Source organism: Lontra canadensis, unplaced genomic scaffold (assembly GCF_010015895.1).
Source record: "Lontra canadensis isolate GAN:19392208 unplaced genomic scaffold, GSC_riverotter_1.0 scaffold3, whole genome shotgun sequence".
NCBI classification, from domain to species: domain Eukaryota; kingdom Metazoa; phylum Chordata; class Mammalia; order Carnivora; family Mustelidae; genus Lontra; species Lontra canadensis.
This window is the reverse complement of record NW_022630997.1, coordinates 14710998-14721224: the sequence shown is the minus strand read 5'-3', so window position 1 is coordinate 14721224 and position 10227 is coordinate 14710998. Positions and strand designations below refer to the sequence as shown.

The 10227-nt window shown below is 35.5% G+C and overlaps 1 protein-coding gene across 2 annotated transcripts in view; it reads left to right on the top strand.

The window, feature by feature from the left end:
- Positions 1-10227, top strand: part of SLK (STE20 like kinase) — a 62133-nt gene that overhangs the window by 18040 nt on the left and 33866 nt on the right. For both annotated transcript variants that reach the window (XM_032880776.1, XM_032880768.1), the window contains exons 2-4: positions 3381-3545; positions 5723-5771; positions 6111-6260. In XM_032880776.1, coding sequence (XP_032736667.1) covers positions 3381-3545; positions 5723-5771; positions 6111-6260 — 364 coding nt within the window. The remainder of the gene's footprint in view (positions 1-3380; positions 3546-5722; positions 5772-6110; positions 6261-10227) is intronic.

The window sequence follows — 10227 nt, the reverse complement described above, 5'->3', positions numbered from 1 at the left end:
GAGAGAGAGGAGGAAGCAGGCTCCCTGCTGAGCAGAGAGCCCGATGCGGGGCTCGATCCCAGGACCCTGAGATCATGACCTGAGCCGAAGGCAATGGCTTTAACCCACTGCGCCACCCAGGCGCCCCGCTACTGTTCCATCTTAAATATTAATTGATTAGTTATTGATTTTAATGGCTACATCATTTTCCATTGTAGAAATGTGCTGAATTATTTAAGCAGGTTCCTGCTAATGAACATTTAGGTTCGTTCAGTTTTCCTTATTATAAATAGTGCTTTGATGAATAATTTTGTGTATGCATATTTTTTATTTTGTATAATTATCTGCTTATGATAATTTTTTTTTTTTAAAAAAAAAGATCTTATTGTAGAGAGAGAGTGAACACAAGCAGGGGGAGGGGCAGAGGGGGGAGAATCTCAAGTAGACCCTGTACTGTACACGGGAGCTGATGTGGGGCTTAAATCTTACAACCCTGAGGTCATGACCTGAGCCAAAACCAAGAATCAGAGGCTTAACAGACTGTACAGCTTGGTGCCTCTTCTTATGATAAATTCTTAAAGTGGGATTTGGACATTAATTTATTTATTGAAACTTTTACTAGCTTTTAAGAGTTTGGTATTTTTTTTTTTCCTTTGTTTAAGGTATTAAATGGAGTTTCACTGAAGCATGATAACATATAATATTGAAAAAACCTAATTACGGTGCCTGGGTGGCTCAGTGGGTTAAGCCTCTGCTTTCAGCTCAGGTCATGATCTTAGGGTCCTGGGATCAAGCCCCTCCCCACCTTCATCAGGCTCTCTGTTCAGCAGGGAGCCTGCTTCCCCTTCTTTTTCTGCCTGCCTCTTTGCCTACTTATGATCTCTCTCTCTCTGTCAAATAAATAAATAAAATCTTAAAAAGAAAAACCTAATTAGTATTTTAAGATCTGATTCTTAACTTTTCAACAAATGGTCTTGGCTCCTACAGTGTATTTGGAAGCCTTTCATTTATAATACATGGAAATGAGAAGTTATTCAGCTAAAGAAAGAAAATGGGAAAGTTAAAGTACAAAGTACAAAGAAAAATAACTGATGGAAGTAGAGGAAAACTGGAAAGGGTAATGATTCAGGTAAAGAAAGGGCTTTGGCAACAAACCTGGATTTAAATCCTGATTTTGTCTCTTACTACGTGACCTTGGGAAAGCTTAACTTCTCTAAGTTTGTATATCCTCTTTTAAGGATAATAATATATCATGCAGTTGTTGTGAGGATTAAACAATAGTAATAATTACACCTAACATGATTGAATCCTTACTGTCTATGGCAGGCATTTTGTTAAATGTTTATATGTATTTTTTTCATTTGGCTAATATACATTATCTAATTCTCACAAACTTATAAGATGTTAATATGTCTTATTGATGAGGAAACTAGAAGATTTTGTGAATTGCCCTAGGCAACACAGTAAGTGATAGAACAAGAATTTGAACCTTAACAGTTTGACCCAGCAGAGCCTGTGATGTGAAATACTATTCTGTGTGCGTATGAAGCACTTAGCACAGTGCATAGCTTTTATTAGTTAATATATATGTTTAGGCTATCTTTTATTTTTATTATTTATTTATTTATTTATTTTTTAGATTTTATTTATTTGACAGAGATCACGAGTAGGCAGAGAGGCAGGCAGAGAGAGAGAGCAGGGAACCAGGCTCCCGGCTAAGCAGAGAGCCTGATGCGGGGCTCCATCCCAGGACCCTGAGATCATGACCTGAGCTGAAAGCAGAGGCTTAACCCACTGAGCCACTCAGGTGCCCCTAGGCTATCTTTTAAAAATAAGTATGTCAAGAGAATGAGAAGAGAAGCTACTGATTGGGAGAAAATATTTGCCAAAACATATCTGATAAAGGAAAGTTACTCAAAATGTATGAAGAACTCTTAAAACATAGCAATTGGAAAATCAACAGTTTCATTAAAAAATGAGCTAACTATCTGGACAGACATCTCACCAAAGAAAATATACGGTGACCAGTAAGCATATGAAAAGATTCTTGACATCATATGTTATTGGGAAATTGCCAATTAGAAAAGGAGGTACTACTATACACCTATCAGAATGACAAAGAATTCTTACTGACAATACCAAATGCAGACGAGGATGTGAAACAACAGGAATTCTCATTCATTGCTGGTGGGACTACAAAATGGCATAGCCAGTTTGGAAGGCAGTTTGGCAGTTTCTTATAAAACTAAACGTACTCTTACCATATGATCTAGTGATTGTGTTCCTTGGTATTTACCCAGAGAAGTTGAAAACTTACATCTAGGGGCACCTAAGTGGTTCAGTTGGTTAGGCGACTGTCTTTGGCTCAGGTCACGATCCCAGAGTCCTGGGATCCAGCCCCACATTGGGCTTCTTGCTCAGTGGGGAGCCTACTTCTCCCTCTTCTTCTACCTGCTACTCCACCTGCTTGTGCTCTCTCTCTGTGTCAAGTAAATAAATAAAAATTCTTAAAAAAAAAAAAAGAGGGGCACGTGGGTGGCTCAGTGGGTTAAGGCCTCTGTCTTCAGCTTGGGTCATGATCCCAGGGTCCTGGGATCGAGCCCCACATCGGGCTCTCTCCTTAGCAGGGAGCATGCTTCCTCCTCTCTCTCTGCCTACTTGTGATCTCTGTCATCAAATAAATAAATAAAATCTTGAAAAGAAAAGAAAACTTAAATCTACACAAAAACCTGCACAGCTTTACTCATAATTGCTAAAACTTGGAAATAACCAAGATGACTTCAGTAGATGAATGGATAAACTGTGGCACACCTATATGTGATGGACAATTCAGTCCTAAAAAGGAATGAACTACCAAACCATGACATGGAGGAAACTTAAATTCATGTTACTAAGTGAAAGAAGCCAATCTGGAAAGGCTACATACTGTATGATCCCAGCTATGTGACGTTCTGGAAAAGCTGAGCTATGGAAGCAGTAACAAGATCAGTGGACAAGATCAGTGGTTGTTAGGGCTTAGGGAAAAGGGAACGTTGAATAGGCTGAGCATAAAGAATTGTTAGGGCAGTGAAACTATTCTGTATGATATAATGGTAGATACATGTCATACATTGTCAAAACCGATCGAGTAAACTCCAAGAGTTAACTCCTAGTGAAAACCGTGGTCTTTGGGGATGATGTGTCAGTGGAGGTTCGTCAGTTGTAACTAGTGTACTACTGTGGTACAGAATGTTGATAGTGGGAGAAGCTGTGCCTATGCAGGGGCTGGGACCTGTACTTTCTGCTCCGCTTTGTTGTGAACCTGAAACTACTCTAAAAAAAGTTTATTTAAAAAAAATGGAAAATAAAATTTAAAAAATCACGTATGCATTTTGTGACATTTGTGATGCTTTCATTTTTAGGCCCAGAATAAAGAGACCAATGTTTTAGCTGCTGCAAAGGTGATTGACACGAAATCTGAAGAAGAACTTGAAGATTACATGGTTGAGATTGATATATTAGCATCTTGTGATCACCCAAATATAGTCAAACTTCTGGATGCCTTCTATTATGAGAACAATCTTTGGGTAACTATTTTCTGTTGATCTATAAGAGCCAAAATGAGTTAATTTTCTGAAAGAGGTTTATAAGTTGTGAAAACCTATTACCTCTACTGTTTACTTATGTTACTTGAATTGATCTGTTGAGAGGGTCATTAACAACATTATTATCCCTAGCTTCAACAGATGTTCAGATGTGTATTTCCATTTGTACAGTATTTCATGATTGACATTGGACCCAAATAGAAAAGCTTGGTTAAGAATATTAAATTTCTGGGGCACCTGGGTGGCTCAGTTGGTTAAACCTCTGCCTTTGGCCCAGGTCATAATCTCAGGGTCCTGGAATTGAGTCCCACATAGGGCTCTCTGCTCATCGGGGAGCCTGCTTCCCCCTCTCTCTCTGCCTACTGCTGCTCTGCCTACTTGTGATCTCTTTCTCTCTCCGTCAAATAAATAAATAAAATCTTTTTTTTTAATAGTTAATAATTTTTTTAAAGATTTTTATTTATTTGACAGAGATCACAAGTAGGCAGAGAGGCAGGCAGAGAGAAAGAGAGGAGTAAGCCGGCTCCCTGCTGAGCAGAGAGCCTGATGTGGGGCTCCATCCCAGGACCCTTATATCATCACCTGAGCCGAAGGCAGAGGCTTCAGCCCACTGAGCCACCCAGGTGCCCCAATAAATAAAATCTTTAAAAAAAAAAAAAAAAAAAGGATATTAAATTTCCCAAATTATGGAATTATATGGTCTTTCTTGTTTGTAATTTAAATTTAGACATTTACTTAAAATTTTTTTTTGGAAATATCTTTTTTTTTCCTTAGAAATTATTTATAATTTCTTACCCTACACTTTTTGTAGATCATGTAATGAATTATAGAACACTTACTACAAATGTTAAATAGTTATCTTCTATATTATCAGACTCACCTTTGGTGTATGATGTAGTGGCTAAGGCTGAATATATAATTTTGTTCATTTTTAGAAAATATTAGGCACAAATACATATAGAAATAAAATAATATTTGTTATAACTGGTCAGTCATTTTCTCTGTACTGACACTAATTTAATCAGGAGGCCTTACTGAAATGAGAGTTTTTGTTTTTCTCCTTAAAGGAAGGTGTTACGATGGAAGTGTTAGGAAAGAATTGTAGGTAGTGTAGTGCAAATAATACTTTGGAAATTGAAAGCCCTGTATTTTTTTGATCCTGGTGCTGCTAGGTAGGAGCTTGAATAAGTCCGTTAACCTCTGAGTCTGTTTACTTATCTATGAGATGAGTGAGCTACCTTCCAAATTATTTCTCACACGATACAACAAATTTGAAAACAATTTGTAGTTGGCAAGCACCTGTAAAAAATTTCAGTATATAAAAAAGTGAAAAAGTCAGGAAGCTAGACAATTTGACAAAATAGATAATTTTTAATAATTATCTGTAGTTATCATCAGTGTGGTGTCCTCTAATGTAGTTGTTCAAGGCTCTAGTAGAATGTTCTCAGAGATTATAGTGAAAATGAACTCCTGGACAGTAAACAGGTAAGATCTTTACTTGAAATTGTTGCAAAATAAAAAGTTGGACATCTGTGAGGGATACGCTAGTGAGAGATGTAGAATTAATCATCTATAATTAAACTTAAAGGAAGTATATATATTAAAATTACAGCTGTGATGGGGTAAGACGGAAAGGTACATGGTGGTTTGTACCAGGGAGATCTGGGAAGACATCCAGCAGAATGTGATTGATAATTGAGCTGGGATTGGAAACTTTTGTGTATATGTGTGTGTGTGTGTGTGTGTATTTTAAAGAAGTCTCTAAGTATTTTGAGGATTTATTCCAATTAGAAAAGTTAAAAAATAGGTTTGATCACTTGAATCACAGTAGTTACATTAAAAATGAGTATAGTAAAATCTCTCGGCAGTGAAGAAATGGATATAAAATATTGTTCCCAAGAAAAATTGTGTACCTAGTAATTTTACAGAAGCAGGGACACTAAAAATGGTGATCATATGTCTACAATGTGTTTGTGCTTTTTCAAAATGTATATCATTAAGACTCAACTTTTTTGACAAGAAATCTTTATGGTGTAAAGATATCAGCATAGAATTGTTTCCATAACCTAGTTATTCCTTTATCTTTTTTGCTAAATTGAAAAAAAAATACTCAAACTCAGTGTTGAGTTAGACATATGCTTTTTTTTGTTTGCTTGCAGATCCTTATTGAATTTTGTGCAGGTGGAGCGGTGGATGCGGTGATGCTTGGTAAACATCATTTTGTTCTTTATGTTTATATTTTAAATTATATTTAATCAAAGGATTTCAAACATTTAACCATATATATACATCTTGAATATATATCTTGAGTGAAGCTCAGTAAATTAAGAAATCAGCCTAATTACATTACATATTCTTAAATAATTCTAACACAATTCTAAAATGAAATGTTGAATATAATATATAAAGAAAATAATCTTTGTAGATATTTAGTTCTTCTAAAATAATTCACTGAATGTTACCTTTGACATTGATGGTGAAGGTATACACCTTGTTAATGTGTTTTCACTGTATAACAATGCAGATTTGTTTATTCTTTCGTTATAGAACTCGAGAGACCGTTAACTGAGTCCCAAATACAAGTAGTTTGTAAACAGACTCTAGAGGCCTTGAACTACTTGCATGATAATAAAATCATCCACAGAGACCTAAAGGCTGGCAACATTCTTTTTACCTTAGATGGAGATATTAAGTTGGGTAAGTTTCTTCCCTTAAATCAAACATTTGAATATGTGCTGAGATTTTCCCCTGGATGTACGTGACTTAATATTGTTTTGTTATGACTCAACTGTGTAAAACATGGAGAAATTACTCCATGTTAATTTTTTAAATACTGCCTTGGATAAATCATTAACTCCCAGAATTCCTAAGTATAGGCAACTTATGTTAAAGACACTTTAAAAAGAAGGTAAGAAAGGATGGACTTCATTTTCAAAAAGACAAACTTTAGAAAGCTGGTTAATTCTTTTTACTTCTTAATTTTTGTATGTAGTTACTTGTAATACATTTAGAATGAGAGAATATATAAAACACCTAACTTAGTTTTATTTTCATTTCCAAAACTCATGTCTAGTGTGTTTCTTTACCATTGTTTACTTTTATACTCCATTTTATAAGTATAGTGTCCTGGCCAAACTAACCAAGTAGACCTGAAAAGGATGCCTAAAATAAGTATCAAGTTTTTAATTTTGTTTTTTACACTGAACAAATAAATGATAACTTCATAAGAAGAAAATAGATGTAGATTTTAGATGGAAAACTGATTAATTTCCTATGTACACAAACATATGGAAGATACAGTTATCTTTAAGTATACTCAAGATAAGAGTTTTTAAAAAAATTTGGTAATAAAGTCTACATTTATGTAATTTGGAAGGATGAAAAGGAAAAAATATATTCACAGGCCATCTTGTGATACCGTTGATCATAGTCATTTCACTTTTTTCATGACACCTAAACAGATTGAATTTGGGATGCCTGGGTGGCTCAGTCAGATATCTGCCTTCAGCTCAGGTCATGATTGAAGTGTCCTGGGATTGAGTCTCTCGTTGGCTCCTCAGTCAGCAGGGAGCCTGCTTCTCCTTTTGCCTGCCATTCCCCCTGCTTGTGTGTGTGTGTGTGTGCTCTCTCTCTGACAAATAAATAAAACCTTAGAAAACAAGTATAAATTAATATACTAAATTTTAACCTTTTTATTGTGAAATAATACAAATATAGAAAACCACACAAGTAATTGTGTAGCTTAGTGATTTTGTAGCTTTGTAGATGATAGCTTTGTAACTACCACTAGGTCAAGAAATAGAACAAGCAGCACTTCCATATGTCCCATCTTAATCAATGTCCCTCTCTTCTCCACAGGCAGTCTATCCGGACCTTTGTAGTAATCACTTGAGTTTGCTTTTTTTTTTCTTCTCTTTTCTTTTCATTTCTTTATGGCTCTATTACCCAATGTTCATCTCTTGATTTTAGAATTTAGACTTGCTTATATTTAAAACCTCATTTTTGTTCTAAGTCTCTTAATTTATAGGATCCTACCCCCCTCCCATCTCTTTCTTTTCTTTATATTTCATGTCATGCGTTTTCATGGGGGCCAAAATTGGTTCTTTGGGGGCAAAAAAATCTTAGATATTACAATATTCAATAATCCTCCAGATGGCCCACAGAAAACAAACATATAGTATGTCTGTGGTGTTAAAATTTCATGGAAGAAAGGAGGATTAGGAAAGAAAGTCTAAAAAGTCTCTGTAGGAGAATGATGTTGAAAAAAAGGTTGAGAAGCACTGAACTAACTATGAGACCTGGGTATTGGACCTGTTGAGTTTTCCTCAGTCTGCATTTTGCCAACTGTATACTCATGATCATTTTTAGTAAGTTTCTCTTTGTATTTCCTTTAGATGTGCGATAAATGCAAAGGCCTCATCAGTCTCAAATTGGATTCTTTGGCAAGACTGTATATAGGTGGTTTTGTGTCCTTTCACTGGGAGGCACATGTCTGCCTTTAGCTTTTTTTTTTTTTTTTAATGTTAGCAACTGTTGATGCTTAATGCTTAGATCTGTTCTTTGGTTTGAGTTTGCAAAATGAGAATTCTATCACTTTGTTTTCATTTACTTTTTTGATAATAATTTTGATATAATTATTCACCAAGTATTTTATTATTTTTATTTATCATTATAAAATTAAGAATAATTATATAAGATGACACTTTCCTTCAGCTATTTGGTTCCTGAGGAATATAGTTCATATGGACAAGACAGGAAAAATGCTGATTCCTTCTTTTTATTCATGTAGCTTTAAAGACCATGAATTGGTTCTCTCTCACCCTCAGTTGGTGACCAGTATTTTTAAGAATATTTTTAACTCATGAATTTAATTTTATAGATGTGAAATCTACTATAATTTTTATCTTAATTAAAGCTCACATTATGCCATCTTTGATCACTGGGAGCCTCTTTAAGTTGGTATGTTAATCCCTTTGATATGACTTTAGTACCCTTTGATAGCTTCCTTGTTACTGTAGGTTAGGTTGAGATGTTTCAGGATTATCTTGTATATTTTCTGCCTCCAACCTGTAATTAGCCATTTCTTAAAGAAGCTCTAGTTTCTTTTCTTTTTTTTTTTTTTTAAGATTGATTGATTGATTGGATTTGACAGACAGAGATCCCAAGTAGGCAGAGAGGCAAGCAGAGAGAGAAAGGGCGAAGTAGGCTCCCTGCTGAGCAGAGAGCCCGATGCCAGGCTCAGTCTCAAGACCCTGAGATCATGACCTGAGCGGAAGGCAGAGGCCTAACCCACTGAGCCACCCAGGCGCCCAAAGCCCTAGTTTCTTTTAGTAGGATATGGTATTTCAAGATTGTGTATGAATGTTAGAAGTGATTAACAGTTTCTGGTTTGGCCATGATTCTAGGCCTTTCCGGAGGACAGAGCTAGGCTCTCTGAGTTCCTATGTATTTCCTGATCAAATTCAGGATGTTTGTTTTTGTTTTGTTTTTTTATCCTAACCTCTTCTGTATTACATGTGTATCTCCTTCTATCCTAAGAGTCCTGGTTCTCAAGGGCCTTGATGATAGATTTAGAAATCCCATAATTACTTATTTTCGTTCCCTTTTCTGTAGGTCCTTACTATGATATCTCTTTGGTTGTGTTTGTTGTCTGAAGTTTATTCTCTGGTAGATAACTCTGGAGGGGTTCTCTGAGTTCTTACGTAATGATAAAAGTTCTACCCATATTTATACTTTGAAGGTCAGTTTTGCTGGATAGAAAACCCTTGGCTTACATTTCTTTCCTTGAGTTATCTGAAATATGTTACCCTGTTTTCTTCTGTTATAAAGTGTAATTGTTGAAAAGTCTGATGATAATCTCATTCTCTTTCAAATCATGTACTCTTTTTGCCTAGATGCCAAAGAGTTTTTTTCTTCAAGGACCAATAATTTGACTAGACTTTTCTCTAATATGTTCTTCTAATATTCAAGCCTTTTTTTTTTTTTTTTTCCAGGAAGGTTTTCTGGAATTACAGGTTTGAGTATTTGTTCTGTTCCCTTCATTGTCTATCTTTTTTAGGAACTTTTTTTGTTTGTTGGCTTTTCTAGTCAGCAATATTTAAGAACTTTGTCCCAGATTCTTTTTATCTTTCTTCATTTTTAAAAAATTGTGGCGAAATATAAAAGTTTACCGTTTCAACGATTTTTAAGTGTACAGTTCTGTAGCATATTCACATCATTGTGCAACCATCACCACTCTCCACCTCTAGAACTCTTTTCATCTTTCCCAGTTGACACTCTCTACCCATTAAACACTAACTCCCAATTCCTCCCTCCACCCCTAGGTCCTGGTGACTACCGTTCTACTTTGTCTCTATGAATTTGCCTACTCTAGGTACCTCATATAAGTGGAATCACACAATATTTATCTTTTTGTGACTGGCTTATTTTACTTAGCATAATGTCTTCAAGGTTCAACCATGTTGTAACAAGTCCATTTCCTTTTAAAGGTTGAGCAGTGTTCTGTTACTTATACGTACCATATTTTGTTTATCAGTTCAGCCATTGACACTTTACCTTCTACCTTTTGGTTCTTGTGAATAATGCTGCTATGAACATAGATACACAAATACCTGTTTGACTCCCTGCTTTCAATTCTTTTGGCCATTCTAGAAGTGGAATTGCT